The sequence below is a fragment of the Miniopterus natalensis genome, chromosome 6 (assembly GCF_054644295.1).
Source record: "Miniopterus natalensis isolate mMinNat1 chromosome 6, mMinNat1.hap1, whole genome shotgun sequence".
Classification (NCBI taxonomy): Eukaryota; Metazoa; Chordata; class Mammalia; order Chiroptera; family Miniopteridae; genus Miniopterus; species Miniopterus natalensis.
This window is the reverse complement of record NC_142086.1, coordinates 2,858,553-2,880,591: the sequence shown is the minus strand read 5'-3', so window position 1 is coordinate 2,880,591 and position 22,039 is coordinate 2,858,553. Positions and strand designations below refer to the sequence as shown.

Below are 22,039 nucleotides of genomic sequence, written 5' to 3'. Positions count from 1 at the left end.
CGTGGCTCCGGCGGGCCGCCCGCGGCCGCACCGACGGCGCTTTTCAAGGAACGAGTGCGCGCTTTGAAGAAGGAACCCCGGGGGCGAGGCGACCCGGCGGGGGCGACGAGGCAGGCAGCCTGTTGCTAGCCGCTGGCTGGGGACTCTGGGAAAGCGCCCTCGCGTCCCTGAGCCTCGGTGTCTTCAGCTGAGACCCGAGTCCCACGGCCCCGCGCTCTCCGGGCCGGCGTCCGAGGACCGGCTCGGCGTCTCCGTTCCGCCGGCCGCGCGCCGCGGGGCGGGCCGAGCTGTGCGCGCCGCGCCCGCCAGGGGTCGCCCGAGCGCGCCGAGCGGCCCGCGGCCCCCGCTCCCCGGCTCTGCCGCCCCACGTCCCGCGTGCGTGCGGGCATCCGGGCCCGGCCGGGCTCCCGCTGTCCGCTAGGAGCGGCCTCCAGAGGAGGCTGCCCGGCCTGCGCACGCACCTGCTGCCCGCCCGTGGAGCAGACGGGGTGGGGAGGAACGTGCGGAGCCGGCGCGCTCCGCCCGCAGCCCTGAGGAAGGGGGTGCCCTCCCCCGAAGAGGGTCTCGGAAGCGCGGGGAGGCGGAGCCCGGGTGCGACCTCACACCCGCGGCCAGCTCGGAGCTCGGCCAGGCGAGGGGGCAGGGGCACCGGCCGGAGCCAAGGTTCCCAGCCGAGCCCGAGTCCCTCCTCCGCTCCGCGCGCAGCCCCTGGGCGCCCGCTCGCCCCGCAACTTGCGAGGTGGCGACCTCCGGGGACCGAGCGCACTCCCACCGTCCCTGCCGGGCGCCGCGTCCCGGAGCCGGGAGAGGGCGCCTCGGGAGCGCGAGGGGCAGGGCGCGGGCGCGCGCCGGGGCTGGCGGCTGGTCCCGGGGGCGCGGGGGCGCGGGGCGGGCGCTCCGGGGAGGCGGGCGGGGCAGGGACGGGGGGGAGGGAGGGGCCGGGCGGGCGGCGGCGTCCCCGCGCTCCCCGCGCCTCGCACAGTCGCACCGGCAGCTGGCGCGCAGCCCCGCGTCGCCCCGCGGTGCGCTCGCTCCTCCCTCCTCCCGCTGCGTGGACCCCGCGCTCCCGGCGGGGCTCGGGCGCCGCGTGCGCGGACGGGCGCTGGAGCGACGGCCCCGGGGACGCCTCGGCCCGCGCCTCCGGCGGGCTATGCGGATTGTCCCGCCGCGGTCGGCCCGCGGGATCAGCGCAGCCCGGCCCGCGGCCCCGGCGGCCGGCGGGGACTATGAAGCGGAACGCGCGGCGCTGCCTGGGCCACCTCCTCCTCAGCCTGGGCATGGTCTACCTCCGCCTCGGGTAAGGGCCGCCCGCAGCCCCGCGCCGGGGGCGGGCACAGGCGCCCCACAGGCTCTGCCGCCCCGCGCCGTCGGCCGCCCACTTCCGTGGCCCCCAGAGAGGCGGGGCGGGCAGGGTGCGGGGGGGGGGGGCACGAAGCCCCTCCGCCGCCGGGGGCGCCCCGGGGTGCGCGTACGCGAGAGGCGCGGCGGGTAGACCGGCCGCCCGAGGGCATCTGACGGGGCAGCCTGGCACCCGGGACGGGCGGTGGGGGCGAGCAGAGGGCGGGCTGCCGCGGGGGGCCAGTCCCGGGCCCCGGCCCCGGGCGTGGGGACCGCAGGTCCAGCAGGAGCGCGGAGCCCGACCCGGGACCGCAGCCCTCCCGGGGCTCGGCCCCAGAGCGCGCGAGGCGCGGGCACAGCGGCTCCCGGAGCCCGGGCAGCGCCGCAGGAACAGGTACCCAGAGGGAGGGGCGTCCTTAGGCAGAAGGAAAACGCCAGCGCTGCTCGGAGCCCCGCGCCACGCGCTCCCGAGCGCCTCGGGCTCCTGGGGCCCCTCGCCGGGCCGAGGGGACGGCGCCCGCCGGCCGCAGCACCCGCACAAAGGTAGGACGGGCGCCGGCCCGAGGACGCGGGGAGGCGGCCCGCAGGCAGCGCCCGGGGCGGGCGCCCACCCCAACCTGGGCGCCGGGGCTGGCGGGGCGGAGCCGCCCCCTGGCGCGGCCTTTCGGCGGAGGCGGCGGGCGGCGCTGGGCTGCGGGCTCGGGCGCGTCCGCCCCCCTCGCCCTTTGTACTTGGAGCCCCTGCGCGTGAGGCGGCGCGCGCGGCGCTCGGGTCCCGCTCGGCCGGTTGCGCACAGCCTGCCCGTCGCCCGCGGGTCGCCCGCCGCGCCAGGGGAGGGGCGCGGGCGCCGCGGGGCGGGGGGGCCCTTTGTGTCCCGCCGCCGCCGCGCCCGCCGCCCCGCCCGGAGCGGGCCTCCCAGCCGCCCCGCAGCGCGCCCGGCGGCTTTCTGTCCGCGCCTTAATCTTCACCTTGGCCCGCGCGCCCCGCATCCGGGAAGCTGGTCCGGCGATTGGCGCTGGCCGCTCGCGGCTTTATCTCCTTTTTAATTAGAAACGGGGCGGAGGGCCCGGGGAGGGCAGAGAGGGGGAAACGACGGAAAACAGCCTCCCGGCCGCCCGCCCTGCCGCCCGCGGGCGCCGCGACCTCCGTGGCCTGCGGCCCGGCGAGGCCCGGTCGGGAGGAGTGGCAGGGAGATTGGGGCCGGGCCTGCTGCTCCCTGGGCCTTGGGGCATCCATCTGTAAAATGGGCTTGAGCGGTGAAGTCCCTAAGGGGCTTCTGGCTCCCCAGATGTGCCTGGTTCCTTCTGCTCAGGACTGCTGGCGGGGCAGCTGTGGTGTTCTTATTTTATCTGGGTAGGTCAAGTGACAGGAGCACTAGCCCCTGTGACAGTCAGATCCAATAGTAACTTTAACAACAGCAACTTCTAAGCACTTTCCATGTTTTAATACGTTCAGTTTTTATAGCAATCCTATGAGGTGAGGCTTAATTGTCATTACCCTAATTTTAGCCATGGAAGTACAGAGAGGGCATGTAACTTGCCCACGGTCACACAGCTAGTAGGTGAAGGAAACTGAGATGGCGCTCTAGCTCTGACCTCTCAGATACTAGACTATTATTCCAATGAATTTTTGACCCTAATATATTATTACACTTCTCTGCTGGTATAGGAATTTCCTTGTGGCCAGGTAGGAGTTCAAAGATTCCTCCTGACTTATGGACAGAACCTCCGCTTATCTTTCTACGCCACCTCTTCCTCAAACATTTCAAACATTCTGGCTCTGTGTTAGACTCTTAATGGCTGAGATGAATGGTCGGTAGCTCTCGCCAAGCTTCTCTTCCAAATCCATCATCTGCTAGCCTCCATGTCTCAATCTGTGTGAACTCCAATTTTCAGACGTGTGAATGGTTATGGTGAGTCCTGCCCAACCAACAGGGCTGTTTAGAAAGGTCAGGTGGGCTAATGTGTGTGACAGCATCCACCACACTGACTTGGCACATAGTAGGGACGCTACAAAAGTTCACTGATGCAGTCAGTGCATATTTGGGAAGCAGGTGCTCACTGTAAGTGACATTTTTGAAGCTCCACAATCCATTTATTCAGTAATGATTTAGTGAGCTGGCAGACAGCCTTTCTGCCCTCAAAGAGCCCATAGTCTAATGAGAAAGGCAATAAACAAGTAAGCAGACAAATTAAAAACAAACACATACATTAAGACATTTCAGAGGACTGGACTGCGAGTAGCAAGAGTATTAAGTGAACAAAAGAGAGATCATGATGGAAAGTTAGGAGGGGTGGGCGGGGAGGCAGGTTCCCTAGCTCCCTTGGTAAGGGAGATGACTCTTGAGGCCACATGGATGATGACAAGCCAAGCACGTGAAGCTCAGGGGGTGAGAAAGCCCCTAGGGAGAGGAACCGGCAAGGACAAAGGGCCTGAGGCAGGAAGAAGGCTGGTGTGCGGCCGGAGCAGAGGGAAAGAGGACAGGAGTGGTCAGTTATGCACCTGGGAAGGAGTGGGATCAGTTCATCTCTGGTGCTGTTGGCACAGGGTAGCTGCGCTTTCAGAAGCCCCACTTCCAGGACAACTTCCCATGCCTGAGCTCCAGGATGGAAAGCGTGGGGCACTTAGTCCACTGGCTGGCCATGGCCCTCAATATGTGGAAGCTCTTATTATTATAGCTGGAGTGAGATGTCTGGGGTGAGATCGCTTTCAAGGTAGGCTCCAGTTGAGTGGGCCATCTTTGTGTAAAGGAAGGACTACTGTGTCATCAGGGTTACAATCGGAGCCTATTTGGGGTTATCTTGATATTGGGAAATGGCCCCACCCTCGGGCCAGGTATCCATGAAAAACACTGATGCCTGTCTTTCTCTTGTACCGTCCCGGTGTCTCCCCTTAGCTCCATCCCATCCGTCAGTCCATCAGTCCGTACAATTTGGTCAGCTCCATCTGCAGCCACCGCACCACTGCCACAGAGGCTAGGCCACCACCACCTCTTGCCTGCCCACTCTCCCTGCTCCTGCCCTGGCATCCTATAGTCCTCTCCCGTGGGGCTCGAGAGATGAAATCCTGTCAGGATCATGCTTATGCCCTTCAGATGCTTCAGATGCACCTGAGAACATTCTAGCCCTGAGTCATCTCTTGTCCCCAGACTGTCCTCCTTCACAAGCTCTGGTTTGCATCACTTCCTATGGATCTGCCTGTTTCTTGGCAGCCCCAAGCTTGTTCCCTTCCTAGGACTTGAGTTTTCTGTTCCCTCTGCCCATAATACTTTCTCCAGACCTTTCCACTGCTGGCCAGTCAGGTCTCTGCTTCACTGTCCCTTCCCTTCCTCAGAGAGGCCCTCCTTGACCACCCCAGCTAAAGTGGCCCCGCCCCTTCCCTCCCAAGCCCACCCCTACTTGCCATCACAGCATCGTTAGGTAGTTATCACAGTGTGCATTGCGTCTGAAAGGGCCTCCGTAGCTCCTCGGGGCAGCGCCTTTGCCTGTCTCCCAGCATAGTGCCTGGCGCCTGATAGATGTCCGATATGGATCTCTTCATGAATGACTCTCACCAGAACAGGCATAAGCTTCCTCTAGGCCAGGCATGTCCAGAGGGGGATACATGTACTCCATTGGCACGCAGGGAACAAATACTTAGAACTTCTATTCACAATTTCTCATTAAGTATTTTTTGGTAATAAAATATACACATACAGACTAGAGAGTATATAACACATACAAACAGTTGTTTTTTAAATCAATATCTGGGTACCCACCACCCTTTCAGGGGCAACAGCTGCATGAAAGTGTGGTTTTCCCACATAGAGATGATTTCTAAACAATACTGGGATTCATTTGCATGATTTAAAATCTCATTTCAATTGAATCCTACCCTAACTACAAAGGCAGCTTGCTTAGTTCACTCAACATTTACATCTACCATACATCGTCTTATTTTTTGCTATCGGAAAAGGAGATCAAGCCTCACTAATACTGTATACACACACTGCACAGATACCGATGTGAGATCACAGATGAATAAACCTGGGCTGGGGGTGCAGTACCAAGAAAGGTGGGAGACTCCTGCTGGGAGCTGTAGGGGGAGATGGCCAGGGCTGGATACCAGGGAGGACCTGTAGGCCATGCCCCCCCCGCCCGCCTAATGCTCCCTCTCTCTGTGTCCCCTGCTCCAGTGGCTTCTCCTCGGTGGTAGCTCTGGGCGCGAGCATCATCTGTAACAAGATCCCAGGCCTGGCCCCCAGACAGCGGGCGATCTGCCAGAGCCGGCCCGACGCCATCATCGTCATAGGAGAAGGCTCGCAAATGGGCCTGGACGAGTGTCAGTTTCAGTTCCGCAATGGCCGCTGGAACTGCTCGGCGCTGGGCGAGCGCACCGTCTTCGGGAAGGAGCTCAAAGTGGGTACGTGCTCACCCGGACTCGGCAAACAGGGTCTTACAGGCCGTGGGGAGACCAGAGTACTCCTGGGAGCCCTTTGGGACCTGCTCCCCTGCCGAATGCTGGGATGACCCCAGCATAGGATCCTCCAGGGGCCAGGACTTGAATTCAGGTCTCCTGATGAGCCTCGGCTCTCTGGTTTGAATCTAGACCACCGCAGCCGCGTGTGGCAGAGTTGAAAACCAGTGGCCTGCATGCTAGCTGGCTGATACAGCGCTTATGTTGTTTTTTAAATTGAAGCCCAAATTTTAAAATTAGCTATTTTACCTAAAAATACAAATTTCTGACTTCTTTTGAAAAATAAGCTTACACACGTATTCACATAGTCATTATGGGCGAGAGCTGAGAACACAGCTTCCTTTAGGTGGAGCCTGGGCAGCCCCTTCACTACCACAGTCCCCACCACTCCCTATTATCCGCCTTATATCCACCCTTATATGACTTGCCTGGCCACTGTGGGCATTTCCGTTTGTAAGCCCTGTGTGTTGCTTGGACGTAAGAGCATAGATGCATACACACAGGCAGGCACAGAGTGTCAGGCCATGCACTTGGTTTTCAAACCAGTATGAGAAAAGCCTGGTGGAAAGGAGTTGGTCACTGGGAGGCCCTGATTAGTGAGGGAAAAGTGTGTTGTGTGTCTTGCTTGTGTGCATCTGGACTGGGGAGCAGGAATACTGTGGGCTTGCTTGAGCTGTGGACCTCCCTGAAGGTCAGGTCAGCCTTGGGGCGCTTTGGTCGGGAGTGGTTCCCCTGGCCTGGCTCAGAGGGTACCCTGAGTTCTCTTCCTCCCTCAGCCCAACGTCAGCAAACCCAATGCTCATTACGAAAACTCACCTGAACCCAGCCACTGCCCTAAGTCCTCACTTCCTTCCTCTTGGCTCACAGAGCTGGCGTATCTGGGCTCCCAGGTCCCCCCATCCCATTCGCATCAACCCGCTGCCCCCTGACCCTCCTGCAGACCATCCTGCGGGCAAGGTCATCCTTTGTAAATGGAAATCAGATCCTGTCATTTCCCTGTTTAAAACCCTGGGATCAGAATGAAATCCCAACTGCTGACCTCTGCCCCTGTCTGTCCCCATTTCCCCCTCCCCCTTGCCTACCCAACCTCACCCTCTTTCCCAAACATATCACACTGGGTCCTGCTTTGGGAACGCAGCCCCAGGAGCTCCTTCTGCCTCAGATCCTTTCCCATAGCCCATGCTCCTGAGCCCCATCCTCTGTGTGCATGGCCCCCGCTCAGCTTCCAGGCCTCACAGAGCCTCCTCTGCCTCCTGTCTAAAGCCCCTTAAACCGCGAAGCCCCATCCCATCAGCCAAGCACTTGGCACTGCGTGCATCTCTTCCTCACCCTTTGGGAATGCTGGCTCTTGGGGGTCGGGACCCCTGCCACACGCACCACTGAATGTTTTCTTTCCCTTCCTTCTTGAGAGGAGGAGCGGCAGCAGCTCGGTCCTGCAGAAGGTCTCATCCTGTCACCACATTCTGTAGCGTCCTTCTTGCTCGCGCCTGCGGGAACTGCAGAACACGATCCCAGGTCCAGGGTGAGGCTGGTGGGGGCGGCCTCCTGCGGGCCTCTCTGCATGCATTCCCTTTCCACGTCTTTGTGGGGTAGGATCCTGCCCTTGTTCCCCCTCTTGGCTGGACAATCCAGTGCCAGGGCTCACTTTTCAGATGGACAGCCAAGGCCCAGAGAAAGGAGGGCACTGCCTCAGCTCATGCCCAGAAATGGCATCAACACTGAGACTCCAGTTTAGGTCACTGAAATCACCATTTTGTGAACCTCCCCTTGTCATTACCTGTGGTTTTCCTGCCTTCTCTTGCTCTCATCCCTGGCATAATGTCAGGTCTGGGCTCTGACATTATTTCAGTTATGAAGAAACTAAGGGGATCTGCCCAAGGGCAGCAGAAGTGAGTGTCAGGGTCTCCCGGGACTGGGTTAGTCCCAGCGCAGCTTGCAGTCTGGGAACAGCCGGCCCATTGCTGGCTGAGTAATAGTGCCTGCTCGGGTGCAGCAGCAGGTATGACGCTGGGAGGACTGCCAGCCAAGGGCACGCCTCGCCCCCAGTGCGCCAGAGCTGTAGAATTGAGGTATCCTTTGCGGGCGGAGGCGGGGGGCTGCTGCCAGTACACCTGCCAGCATACGCTGGGCAGGAGCAGAGGCCTGAGGCCAGGAGCTTTCTTCAGGTGGGGGTGTGGGTAGGCAGAGGTGGTCTTAGAGAATTCAGGCAAGCAGAAGAGTCCAAGGAAACCCATGGGCTAGCCCCACCTGGGCCTGAAGGAGAATGGAGCCAGAGCCAGGAGGCATGTGGTCAGTCTGAGCAGTTTGAATTTCTAAGTGGTAGGAGAAGCTGGAGAATTTTGACCATGGGCGTGACTGCCAAAGTAAGTCACATTGTATAAAATAGCCACTATTCAATGGTTTTTGGCCCACAAAACGACAACATTGTGTGATTCAATCTAGTAGGAATTCTGGAATTAAAGGGTGGGTCCAGAATTCATGTGTTCATTGTCCTTCATTGATTCACTCATGCCTTCACCCGCCATGGCTGGGCGCTGCTGTTCCAACCTGCGTGGTCCGGGAAGGCCTCTGGATCCATGAGGGAGGTGAGCCTCAGGCATGTCGGGAGAAGAGCATGCCAGGCAAAGGGAATGGCACGTGCAAAGGCCCTGACGCAGGAGTGTGTTCGAGGAACAGCGAGGAGGCTTAGCTGGAGAATAGCAAAAGAGGGGAAAGAGGAAGGCTCAGAGGTCAGAGAAGGAGCCGGGAGCTGGACAGTGCAATGTCTGTCAGGCCAAGTCAGGGTTCTGGACTTACCTCCAGTGAATGGAGAGCAAGGGAGTGGCAGGATCCGACTTCAGATTTAGCAGGATTGCTCTGGCTGCTCAGAGCAGAAAGACTGTGGAGGGGTGAGGAGTCAGGAGTCCGGTACAGTTTTCTAGTCAGGAGGTGACCGGTGGCTGTGGACTGAGTGATAGCAGTGGAGGTCTGCTTCAGGGGCAAGCTGCCAGGGCGGAGGGAGACTGACAACCCAACAGCCACTGAGGAAGGAGTTCCCCTTCTAAGGTGGTAGTGGGAGCAGAGGAGATGAGATCAGGATTGGATCCCACTCCTGCAAGTCTGAGAAGTCACTTCTCTTCTGAGCCTTGGTTTTCTCGTGTGTGAACAGGTATCCTGCTTGAGGACAGCAAGAGGCAAGCCTCCAATTTAGGCTTTCTGGGCTCTTCATCGGTGTTCTTGCTCCCATGGGGTTGCCTCTTTCTGGGAGTGACCAGTCAACAAGGGCTGCCTGGCTGAGGTGAGAGATCAGGAGTCTGGTGTTAGATTGGGAGCTCTGGCCTTCAAATTCACACTGCTGACAGCTGGACACATCTCCCACCTTGGAAGAGGCTTCCTAGAAGATCCAACCCTTGTTTCTACTTACATCTTATTGACTAGAACTTAGTCAGATGACCATACCTCACTGCAAGGGAAGCTGGGAAATATAGTCTTTAATTCAGAACAGCTATGAGACCAGCTAAGGATCTGTGACTGAGGAGGAAGGGGAACATTGACATTGGAGTGGGCAGCTAGCCCCGGTGTAGGTTTCCCATCCCGTGCTGAGACCTAAAGACTCTCCTTCCACCATCTCCTCAGCCTCCTCTCCAGCCCCCGGCTCTGCCGGTGTTTCTTGGCTCTGTCTTGCCTTCTGAGTGTTCCAGATTTTGCTGCATAGATCTGAGGACAGCCATGGGCAAGGTCCTCTTGGATGCTAAGCTGAAACCCAATTCAGGCCACCTCAGAAGAGGAGAGGGATTCACGTTGCCTAAGTAACTGGAAAGTCAGGGGTGGTGCTGACTTTCAGAATGGCTTGGACCAAAGGTGATGTTGGCTTCTACCAACCCAGAACCACCCCTTGGGGCAGCAAGATGGCCTTTGCATCATCAGCACCACAACTTCCAAGTTCAAGTCCTACAGAAAGGCCTTAACCTTTCTCTGGCAGCACCTGCACAGTCCTATGGTTCACTCTGATTGGATCAGCTAACAGGGCTTAACTTCTGGTTGTGTGTCCATCCACACCAATCACAGTGGCCAAGGGCACAGTGCTTTTGTTGGCCAGGCCTGGGAGCCCCACCCGGACCATTTCTCATGGGAGCAGGATGGCTCCTGAGTCTCTTAGTCAGCTTGGGCTGCTGTAACAGTACTACAGGCTGGGCAGCTTGAACAGACATTTATTTCCTCCCTGTTCTGGAGACTAGAAGTCCACGGTCAAGGTGCTGGCAGGTTGGTTTCTTCTGAGGCCTCTCTCCTTGGCTTGCAAATGGCTCTCCCCGCACTGTGCCCTCGCACAGCCTTTTCCCTGTGCCTGCCCTCGATGTCTCCGTGTCCTAATCTCCTCGTCTTGTAAGGGTACCAGTCAATCTGGATTAGGGTCACCCTAATGGTCTCATTTTAACTTAATCACCCTTTTAAAGGTCAGACCTCCAGACACAGTCACATTCTAAAGTACTGGGAGGTATAAATTTGGGAAGGGACACAATTTGATCCGTAACAATGAGCAGCCAGAGTGCAGCATGGTCAGTGCACTAGGGGAAGGCATGTGGGGTGTGGTGGTGCTCAGAGGTGAGGCTCCGAGGGGGGAGTGGGCTGGACGGTGGGTATGGGCCTTGACTTGGGTCTCGAAGGGTAGGGAGAATTTCACTAGTCAGTGAATGGGAGCCCAGGTGGAGGAACAGCGGTATAAACATACGCACATTTGATTGAGCGAATGGCGAGCGGGGGTCTGCAGCCTCGGGAGGCAGGGTGTCGTTAGCCTCAGGTTACTTGACAGGCTTCCTATTCAGGGGTCTTAAAATGCCAGGGATTATTTGGGCCTGGTGTGTGGCCCACAGCAACTTTATCAGCTGCTACCCAGTGTGGCCCTTGGGGGCTGAAGAAGATATTCACTAATGTCCAGGCTTTTTCTTCTCTTAAATAATCCAACGATACCCCTTCCCTTGAGTGTACCACCCAGCACAACACCTAGAAGAAGGACAGGTAATTTACGTCCACTTCTTTGAGCACCCCTGCTGCTCTCCCTCCCAGGCTTTACCTTCTCTCTCCTGAATCTTGGGTTTTCTATTCCTTGCTTGTTTATGTCTAATTTATCATACTGATATAGTCCCCAGAAGTCAATTATTTGATTTTATTTGTATTTAATTTTAAAAAGAAAGCATCACACTATTTGCAACCTTTTGGCACTTTTTCACTCACTACTAATAAAACTCATTTATCTTCCTCGTAGCTGCTGTCGATTCATTTTAGCTGTGGTAAGTAGACCCAATCCATGCACCCATGCTTCAGGTCGCGGGGCATCTGGGCTGTCTGTAAGCATTGCTGTCACCAACAGTGCCAGTGCCACACAGACCTCCTTGCGCCCATGTGCGTGCATTTCTCTTGGGTGTAGCCAGAGGAATGGAATTGCTGGTCACAGGTATGAATGTCAGCCTGAGTTCCACAGTGATTGTGTCAAGTGCCACTCCCACCAGCGAGCAGTGTTGACCTACGGCCTCTCCAACACGGGATCATCCAGACTTCTTCATTCCTGCCCAGGAATGGGCGTGAAATGCGTTCTCACTGTCATCTGGCTTTTCACTTCCCTGAGACGTGATGCTGTTGAAGTCTCTTCCTACATTTACTGGCTGTATATGGTTACTCTTCTGTGAGTTGTCTATTTATGCTTTTTGCCCATTTTTCCATGGGGGTGTGATCTCCCCCAGTTTGGCCTTCGTGGTTGTATCGTGGTGCAGGGAGCAGTATGGGGGCTGGATCAGCAGCCCCCCGGAGGCTGGGTCATGAGGGCCTTCACTCTCTTGTCTTTTATGTTTTCATTGAGGACCGGTAGGGGCCAGGAGCTGAGACAGCCTTCCTCACGTATCACCTCATTTGGTCTCATCCACTCTGGAAAGGAGGCCTTCATCTCAGGCTTGGAGCTAGGTGGAAGCTCACCAAAGTCACATGGCTGTTTTGTGGCAGGACTGAGGTCGGTAGTAGTTCACCGTTGCTGAGAGATTCTTCTGTTCGTGAGCCTGCGAGATTCGAGATTCTCCAGGCTGCCTTGAACTTGAGAACCTTGTCTTGTTGCTGGGCTGTGGCCAGCCAAACGAGTACTGCCCTCAGAGTCACACAGCCAGGTGTCCATCCCAGCCCTGCCACTACCTTGCTGGTGACTGAGCAAGTACCTCACCTTTCTGATCTCAGACTTGCGGTCTGCAGAGCCCAGGAAGAGTCACGTGGCCCACCTTGCCAGGTGGCAGCAACATGGTACAGGATGTAAGACCCTGGCATCTTCCGGGTTAGAGCCATCAGAGGATGTCCTGTTGCCCCTCCCAGGAGGCCCACTGCCTGTCTCATGAGGATGAGCTCAAGGAATTGGGGAACCTGCTTTGATTCTTGTTGCAATAGGATGGGAAGAGGCAGAGTGGAATGGGGAGAAACTATTGGTCCAGTTGCTAATCTAAGCTCACTGTTTTGACTCCCAGTCTGTCCACTTCTTACCACCTGCACCACCACCTCCGCGTTCAAACCTCCATCTGTAGAGAGCTGTTGCCCAGACAACTACCCTCCTAATACACCCTCGCCTCCCCATTCCACACGGCCACTCAGCGTAGCACCTTCCCCGTGATGCTCCCATCACGGCCCGCCCTGTGTAAAACCCTACCGTGCTTTCCTATTGCTCTGGGAATAAAATACTGACAGGCCCCCGTGACCTGCATCCCAACCCCATGTCCACCCAGCCCTGCTGGCCTTCTTCCAACCCTTAAGCGAGCGAAAGTCTTTCCAACCTCAGGGCCTTTGCCCTGCTGTTCCCTCTGCCCGGGTGCTTTCTGTTCTTCCATTCTGGGCTCACATGCCGCCCCACGAGAAGCCTTCATGACACTCGTGTGCAGGTGGACTGCCTGTCGCTGCCCATCCCTCGCCTGGCCGTACTTTCCTCCTATCCCTTGACTACTGCAGCGCGCACTCCTGCTGTATTTGCTCCTTCTGCAGAGCTTTGTAACGGTTCAGCCCTGCAGCCACCTGCTCGGTTCTTTTCCCAGCCAAGGACCTTGACCACATGGCAGTGATAACTGCCTATCTCTCAGGTGGGGGGAGGAGATTCCTTATTCCCCTGGGGCACTCGGCCGGGCCTGGCACACTGCACGTGCACCATAAATCACAGTTGAGGTGTTATCATCTGTCTCGGAGGCCAGAAGGCAGCTTTTTGAGGGAGCAAAGTTCTCTGACGCAGTGCCTGGCACATGAGGGCATGGTCACCATGGGCACAGTGGATGTGGGGACAGAGCCACCCCAGTTCCTTCTGGAGCAGGAGGAGGAACAGAAGAGTGACAGGGAGAAGCTGCTGAGTGATGGCAGGTAACCTGCCTACCCAGCATTGTGCAGGTCTCCACTCAATGCCACCTCCTCCAGAAGGCCTTCCTTGACCATCTGGCCGAGACAGCCCCCCCCCCCCCCCAGCATTCACCATTGCTGCTGTTTTTATAGTACTCACCATTTCAGAAGCGACTTTGCTTACTCTGTGATGGGGTGTCCAACATCTGTCTTCTTTCCAGCCGCAGGGAAGTCCACGGAGCCAGGGCCTGTCAGCCATGTTCTCCTGGATCCCTCGTGCCTGGCACACAGTAGGTGCTCAGGAAGCACATGAGGAAATGCGTTACTCCCAGGCAGTTTAGCTCCTCTGTGTCCCGTGTGCCAACAGCTGTTCTGAGTCCCTGAGGACAAGGCCCAGGTCCTGTTTATCTTCTGACCCCCAGACCTGGGTGGCACCTCACACAGGAAACACTCGGTCCTCTCTGTTGTACTTTTTGTTTCTGATCCAAAATATAAGACTCAACATTCATTCCTGCACATTTTCACTTTCATCCAGTTTAGCCCAGCATTCCTTTAGCTCTCCCTTCCACCTCAGCATCAACTTCAGATGGGACAAAAATGCTAAGTCAAGGCCTCAGAAAAGCCCTCCCCCATGGCATGGCTCAGAGGACCTGTTCCCGGGGTCTGTTTAGCAGAATGCTAGTCTCCACTCCCTCCCACCCCCACCAGCTTCTCTGGGGGAAAGGGAGGTTCCTTGGATGATAAATTTGTGAACTGTACTGCGTGCCCAAGAGAGCCAGAGTTTCCACCAGCATATTAAAGGTTCTGAAAAGTCCTGCAGACAAGCCAGCTGCTTGAGCAGGCTTCCTCTGAGGGTCCACTCTTCACCGACCTTGGACTCAGTGACACTGGTGGAGCTGCCCTCCAGAGCCATCCACATCAGGAAACACTGCTCTGGAGACCCTCTCAGGCTGACCATGCTCATGCCAACCAGGAATCCACTGCCATGTGTTCACTTACCCCAAGCCCAGCACCTTTTCCCAAGGGCACAGCGGAGGTGCACCCTAGCTTCTGACATTGATGTGGATGGTGAGATGGAATTCTAGTCAACATTACCCTTGAAGGTCCCTTAAATTAGCCTCCAAACTCAGAATACCTGGTCTTCTATACAGTGCAGTAACACATTCACGTGGATGTATAATGCATAGATAGTGGTACACAATATAGAATGCAGATATATCTGTAGTATTTTTTGAAATTTTTTAAGATTCCACATATAAGTGAAATCATATGGTATTTGTCTTTCTCTATCTGCCTTATGTCACTTTAAATGTCCCCTAGGTCCATCTATGTTATCTCAAATGGCAAGATTTCATTCTTTTTCTTGGCTGAACAATATCCCATTGCACATATTACCCCCTCTGTTTTATCCATTCATTCAGTAGACACCTAGGTTGTTTCCATGTCCTGCTATTAGGAATAGTGCTGCAGTGAGTGTGGGAGTGCAGATCTCTCTTTAAGATAGCGATTTTGTTTTCCTAGCGTACATACCCAGAAGTGGAATTGCTGGACATAGGGTAGGTAGCTCTATTTTTAATTTTTGAGAAACCTACATATTCTTTCCCATAGTGACTGCACCGATTTACATCCCCACACGTACAGTATTTTATTTATTTTTCCCTAAGTGCATTTTTCTGAATTCATATAAACTGAATGTTCATGGGATCACACACCGTGTTCCCCAGCCCCATTGTCCACTCTATTTATTTATCTGTCCCACAGATATTAACTAGAATCTCCGAGTGATGAATCAGCCACTGGCTCAGCCCTCAGGCAGCTCCCTGACCGGTGGGGAGTCAGGGCTGAAACATGCTTGGGATCTGGTAGAAGAGGGGAGGAACTGGGGGATGAGCAGGTGGACTGTCCTGCGAAGGCTGCCTGCAGGGTCACTGACATGGGCTGACTCACAACCCAGGAGAGGAAGGGTGTGGCGGGGGGGGGGGGGGGAGCAGCCCAGAAAAGCTGTCAGGTGTGAGGCAGTCAGGAGCCAGGGGTCCAGAGATGGGCACCCTGGACTGCGGGAGGGGGTAGGGAAGGCAGAAGAGGCTGGAGGGAGAGGTGGGGACAGTCAGCCCGCAGGGTTCTGCGTTCCAGCCTAGGGTATGCCGGGGGGCGGGCGGGGAACACGGTCAGAAGAGTTTCTCTCCCTTCAGGCGAGAGACAGGATGTAGGAAGGTAATCAGATTCTTAGCACATGTAGAAATTTGCTGTGTATCCAGCATTATTGTCAACAAAGGAATGGTGCTCTCCGGATGTGTGCGCCTGGGGCAGCTGCGTTCTTTCCCAAACACTCATGACCTCCGGTTTGGTACTTCCCTGCCAGGATTTTTCCAGGGATGGGCACAGATGACCTAGGATTCAGGCCCTGGGGTCCACCCTCCTCTACAGACCAGTAAGTTTGGTGCATTTCTGGGCTTCTGCTCTGGTCCTGCTTGTCACCACTTCTCTTGCGCAGTCCCTTCAGCGGCTGCCCTCTCTCCCTGGGGTCACAGCTGGGCCTAGGATCCCTCGCCTGGAAATCTGCGTGCCTTGCACAAATCCGTCCTTTTGCCCCTCTGGGGCTGTGAGAGTGGATGGAGGACCTGTCCAGTGAGCTAATAATGCCTGCTCGCAGGGAGGGATTTGAGGACCTTTCTGGGGAGAGAGACAGAAGCCAGGGGCGGGGCCAGCTCCAGTTTCTGCCATTTCTTAACAATACACCATCTTGCAAAGACCTTTTCTTTCCCTATTCTTGTTGAGAACACAGCTAACAAAGACATTTTCTCTCATTTGCATTTCTTTTGCAAGCCTCAGATTATCCTCTTTTAGTTCTCCTGACACTATTTTTGAGATAAGTCTTTTGTTATAATGTTCTCTTTCCAGTTTTCATATGATGGGCAGACAGACACACACACACACTCTCACACACTTGTACACCCACAGTCATTCATTTATCCACTGTTGAGGCTTTGCAGATAAATAGTCCAGGTTACCACAATCTAGTGGGAAGAGACAGATAATTCAATTCAGTACAAGTGAGGATGGCTCAGGTGCTGGGCCCCAGGCAGAGGGGGCCCCTCATGGGAGGGACCCTGGGGCCCTGGGACTGCCTTATGCTTCACCAAGGAGGCACCTGTCTAATAAGAGCTACTGCTCCTTAATCCCTTACCAGGTAATGTGCGGGCCTGCCGTGTGCCTTGGTTTACCTACTCCTAACCACCTTAGGATGCAGGTATTTTATTATTGATTTTATAAATCAGGAAACTGAGCCCTTGAGAGGTCAGTTAATTCACTTGAGGCCCTGCCACTGGGAAGTGGAGCCAGCATTTGAGCCCAGGGTTGTCAGTCTCCCAGGCCATGCTCTGAAACCACTGGGCTACACGGCCTGTTACGTTGCAGAGGGAGAGGAAGGGCATTTCTAGGCTGAAGGAATAGGATGTGCCAAGGCACGGAGGCAGGAGGGGCAGGCGTTGACCCTTGATGGGTGGTCAGCAGTGTTCTCCCCGCCTTCTGTGGTGGAGAGACCCTTGGATGGAACCAAGGTAGGAGACAAGGGTGGAGGCTGGGGGCCTGCACCTGCCCACCCCTCCCACCAGTCCCATCTCTGTGGGCCCATTATCTTAATCAGGCTCAGCCCAGATACTGCTCCCCCATTTCTCTGGCTGTTAATGGAGAGTCTCTCTAGTTGTGGAGCCCAGGGGGTGTGAACTGCCATGCCACAGGGCTGGCAAAAGCCACCTTTTTCCATCTGCTATTTTCCACATCATCATGTATTTCAGCTTGTGCCACTGCAGATTGCTCACTCTCTGACCCATTGGCTTTAAATAGAAAAAGAAAAAAATACAATGCACTTTGTGGTTTCCAGTAAGATACCGTAAATACACCCAGATAACATTCCCGCGCGAGCCATTTGCAATGGCTGCTCAGGGCGGTGCAGTGGAACCTTTGGGCAGTTTGGACAGCAGCGTGTTTCCTCTGTGCCCGCTGGGCTGCTATGGACCTGGGAGGTGTACAGGGCGTCCGCCGGGCTCCCCATGAAAAGCTCAGTGCTAATACCAATCTTTACTGCGCACCTTCTAGAGGCCTGGGCTCTTCACACAGGGGTTTCATTGAACCTTCATAGCAACTTGGCAGTGTCCCCTGGTGGTTCCCATTTCACAGATGGGAAGCTGAGCCTCAGGAGGCAGAGTCCTTGCTCAGGATCACCCAGCTGAATAGGAGAAGAGAGAAGAGACTGACAGGCTCCATTTTTTTCAAGTTCTGAGCTGAAGCCACCTGGGCTTCCAGATTGACATTTTCTTGGCCATGTGGGTGGGTTTGGAGTTAAGGAGGCTGTGATGGAGGTGAGGGTGGGGATTCCATCCTGGGGGCCAGGAAACCCTGGTCTCGCCGAGTCACTGGAGACTTTGGGCAAGTTTCCTGACCCTCTGGAAACTGTCATTCCATCAGCAGCCATGGGCTTCATATCTGGGGCTCTGGGAGTCTATTCTCTGATTCCAGGGACATCAGGGCCTCTGCCCGGGGCAGGATGGCTGGGGCCAGCAGGGCCTGCCACTGCCCTCTTTATAGCTTCAGCTGCCCCCACAGCCCTAGCTCACCTGCTCCCACAGGACTGCACCGTGTCAGGGCCATCGCACAGTCTGTCCCTGGTCCTGGAGTCCTCTCCTCCCTCCCCCAGATAGCCTCCTAGCTGGCTCCTCTGTGCTCAGAAGCTGCCACTCCAGGTGCTCCTGCTCTGACACTGTCCTGCTCTACATTCTTTAGAGTCCTCAGCTGCTACTGAGTGATTTGATCTCCCTATCTGTCTCCCACAAAGTCAAGGCATGTCTAAATCCCTCCTGTCAGTTTCCTAGCCCCCAGCATGGTATCTGGAACAAAGTAGGTGCTTAAGAAATATCTGTTGAGTGAAGGAATAAGGCACATGGCTCAGTCAAGGAGACCAAGGGGATGGCTGGCTCTGATGGAGGCTCTTCCTCTGCTCATGGGCTGGCAGTAGAGGTGGATGGTCAGGGGGCAGGAGGTAGGGGTGGGTGGTCAGGGGGCAGGAGGTAGGGGTGGGTGGTCAGGGGGCAGGAGGTAGGGGTGAGTGGTCAGGGGGCAGGAGGTAGGGGTGGGTGGTCAGGGGCAGGAGGTAGAGGTAGGTCTGACCTGGAGGGCGCATGGTCAACAATGGCCAAGCCCAGTGTCTGCTGCTTACTGGCGCCATGTGGTAGATCCAGGAAAGAGCATGGGCTGCAGTCAGTAGGACTGGAGTGGGTATCATGTCCTTGAGGCAGAGAGTAGCTCCGGTGCTGGAGCTGGGCAGACCATGTTAGAATCCTTGGCAGGTTGCATCACCTCTCTGGGCCTCAGTCTCTGTGTCTGTAAAATGGAAATCAGAACGGCCCACACCTCATAGGACTGTTGCAGGATTAAGTGAGTTGGTTAAGAGTGAGCAACTGGATGGCTTTTCTGTGCTTACTGTGGACTATGTGCCTTTGGGTATATTGTCTCCAATTCTGCATCAATGGAGCAGGCATCTTTGAGCCACCCTTACAAATATCTTGTAAGAGACCAACAAGGGGGCTCTCAGCAAATCTCCCAGTGGGAGGAGTGTTCCCAGGTAAAGGGGGGTCCTCCTGGAAGCACCCCTGGGTCGGGGTCTGGGAGTGCTCTGGATGTTAGAAACAGCATGTGACCTCTAGGTTTGCACCTTGACTCTGCCAGCAGGTCACCTCTCTGAGCCTCAGTTTCCCCATCGATAAAACAGGAGCTATTAGTCACCTGGGGTGGGTGAAGAAGGAAGGCCTGGATGGTTGTAGTTCAGTGTGGCCTCTCACCTGAGAGTCTGAGATTTTGAGATTCTGAGATTCTTTTACTGCCATCAAACCCTGTTCTTGGTTTAGCAAATTTAGCTCATCTGAGTTGATGGGGCTTTAGAAATTACCTCTAAGAAAGTGTCAATTAATAACAATGGAGTGGCATCTCTTGACAGAAATAAAGGCATTTTGATGAGTTGATGCCTTAGGCCAAAGGAATGGTTAGCTTTCAGATGCAGCAAGGGGCCGGGAGCGGGGCTGGGACTGAGGAAAGACACTGCCAATCTGGGCCCAGAATCCCTGTCCGGCTGGTTACCAGGTGGGTGGCCTCCGTGGATGACATTACTTCTCAGAGCCTCAGCTTCCTCACCTGTAAAATTATGGAGAAATGATGTCTAGCCAACGGGAAATACCACACAGAGAGCCAAATGTGAGTCTGGTACATAGTAGGTGGTCAACAAATGTTATTTTTTCTCCACCCTTCTTGCCCACCACAAACCAAACCCAAACCTCAAGCCTCTGGCTAGCTCTGTGCTGACAGCCTGGGGGCAGTGGCGCTGGCTGGCCTAGTGGCCCCTTCTGCCCACTCCGCCTCGCAGAGCCCCCTGGACCTCGGCTGGCTTGTTGTCCTTGGCAGCAGATGAGCGTGTCTTCCAAAGCACCCGCGTGGAAGCACTAAACACAGGCCACGTGGTTGCTGGCCAGTTTGGAGCTTGCTTTCATTCGTTCACGTATTCATTTGACAAATATTTACTGAGTGACTACTTATTGCTTGTCAAGCCCTGAGGTCACAACAGGGAACATGACGAAGTGACACCTTCAAGGAAATTACATTCCAGAGGAAATGCAGGTGGTAGGTTTGGAGGGGGAACAGGCAATAAGCAAATAAATCCAAAACAGAAGGGAGACTGTGAAGAAAACTACAGCAGGGCAAGTTCCTCTCTGTACCTCCAGCAGTGCCTGAAATTTCATCCACTGTGATCATTACAATACCATTGTTTATTTAAGCACAGGGCACGTGATGGGGGACAGATGCTTCTTCCTAAGGAGTTGCCGATATTAACAGAGGTGGAAATAGAGGCCCAGAGAGGTTCAGTGACTTGCTCTGTCTGGCAGGGTTGAAATTGGAATTCGGGTCCGCTCGCTCATTTATCCCTTGCACAGCATGGTGGGGGTTGTAAACTGGGAGCAAGACAGATGGGCCCCTGTCCCCTTGCGAATCCGTGTGGGCGGGCAGACAGGCATTGGGTCAGCCCCATACACTTGCTTCTGCACGAGGCTGACCTGTTCTTCAAAGTATCACGGAGCACGATGTGGCGAAATGGGACATAGTGGTAACAACCACCATGGCTAGTGTTGACTGAACACCTGCTCCACGCCCACTGCTGTGCTCAGCAACTTCCCCTCCTTGTGTGACCCAGCCCACTCAGTACCCCATGATGTTTAGATGCTGCTTTTATCCCCTTTTCACAGAGTAAACAACAGAGGCCTAAAGAGCTGACCGGGCCTGACATTAGATACACAGCCGATATACAGGGCTGTTTCCTCAGTGGTTGGTGTTGGAGGGAAAAGAGAAGTGGGACTGGGCAGTATCAGTTTAATGTTGGTGGGCAAGGCCAATGTCAAGGTCGATGTGAAGGAGTCAACAGTGACCCTTTAGCATCTGGAAGCATTTGACTTTAGCAGCCAGTCCCTGGGTCCCTGGGAGCTCTGAAGCCAAGAATGACGGTACCTCAACATTTCTCAGACTCTAGGCCACCACCTTCACTCCTCAGCAGGTGCTGAGGTGAGGGCCAGCTAGGTGGCCCATCATGAGACTTCACTCTGGTCTGAAGGTCCAACTTGAACCCAGGGGAGTTAAATGTGTTGCGGTGCAGCTGCCCTTGGCCCACCTCAAGGGATCTGATGAGGATCTTTCATGGGAAGGGAGCCATCATCGTTGTGTTTAGTTAGTGTCTGTCCCTCATCATCTGCATAGTCACAGGGCCGAGAGAGACCCTAGGGACTGGTCATCACTTGGTGGTAGAGCCCCTGTGCACAAAATCACCAGGAAGGGGGTTGGGCTGACAGCCCCACCTACCCCTGGCCCCACCTGCTGGAAGGAGCCGGAAGCCAGGCAAGTCGCAGAGGATCGGCCAGGCCCCACCCCTTCATTTGCATACTCCATTCTGATTAAGGGGACCCAGTCTCCTTTCTCGGAGTCATTGAATTCCTGGAGACAGTTCTTGGTCTGTAGGGAGTGTCTGGAGGAAGAGTCTGCAGCTCAGCCTGCAGCCCACCAGTTGGGTGGCCTGAGCAAGCGAGACCTTTCCCTTGGCCTTAGTTTTCTCCACTGTAAATGGAGATAAAGGAAGACATCTGCCTACCTCACAGCTGTCTTATAAAGAACTGTTACTACTGTTATCCATAGAAATTGCAGTGAATCCAACAGCTGGGGACACTTTCTCATGCCAGGCTGTGTTCAGTGCTTTACCTTTGTTAATTTTTTTCTAGCCCTAAATGAGTGGGTGGTTAGCACCCCTACTTTATAGTAGAGAAACTGGAACACAGAGAGGCTGGCGATTCAGCTAAGATCACAGCTAGGAAGTGATGGGACAGGACTGCCCAGCACCCATCCTGCTCCCTTTATACTTTCTGACGATTCTTTTTCCTGACATTGCGAGTGTCTAATCTCACTGTTGGTTCTCCCCCCAGCGTATTCTTACCAGTCCGTTTGACATCTGGAGCAGTTAGACCTGCTGCCCAGGACTTTATCTTTGTTCCCCTTCAGGGAATCACTGACCTGGGACCAGTCTTCCCTCTTGGCTTGGGTGCCCTTGGAACATGCAGGGGAACAAATTTAAATCTTGCGCAGAGGCAGGACTGAAGATGCAGGTCCCAGGAGACTCTGGTTGCTAACCCCTCACTCTCCCACTTCCTGTTCTGGCCAAATCAGTCCCACCTGCTTGTTGCCCAGCTTTGGGTGGGGGTTTTTCCAATCGGCCCTCCCTGTGAGTCTGTCCATTAAGTGCTCTTTTCCAATATCCTGCCTCAGTGGGACTGTTCTCCTGCCTTTGTGACCTTAAATTTCAAAGCTCCATCCTTCCCAGAGCCCAGCAACT

At 55.5% G+C, this 22,039-nt stretch overlaps 1 protein-coding gene across 1 annotated transcript in view; it reads left to right on the top strand.

Moving 5' to 3' along the window:
• Window positions 1-1,149: 1,149 nt before the first annotated feature.
• Window positions 1,150-22,039, top strand: part of WNT7A (Wnt family member 7A) — a 61,912-nt gene continuing 41,022 nt past the window's right edge. Inside the window, exons 1-2 of the mRNA XM_087817848.1 lie at window positions 1,150-1,297; window positions 5,513-5,739. Of these exons, the coding sequence (XP_087673974.1) occupies window positions 1,227-1,297; window positions 5,513-5,739 (298 nt within the window). The 5' untranslated portion in view covers window positions 1,150-1,226. The remainder of the gene's footprint in view (window positions 1,298-5,512; window positions 5,740-22,039) is intronic.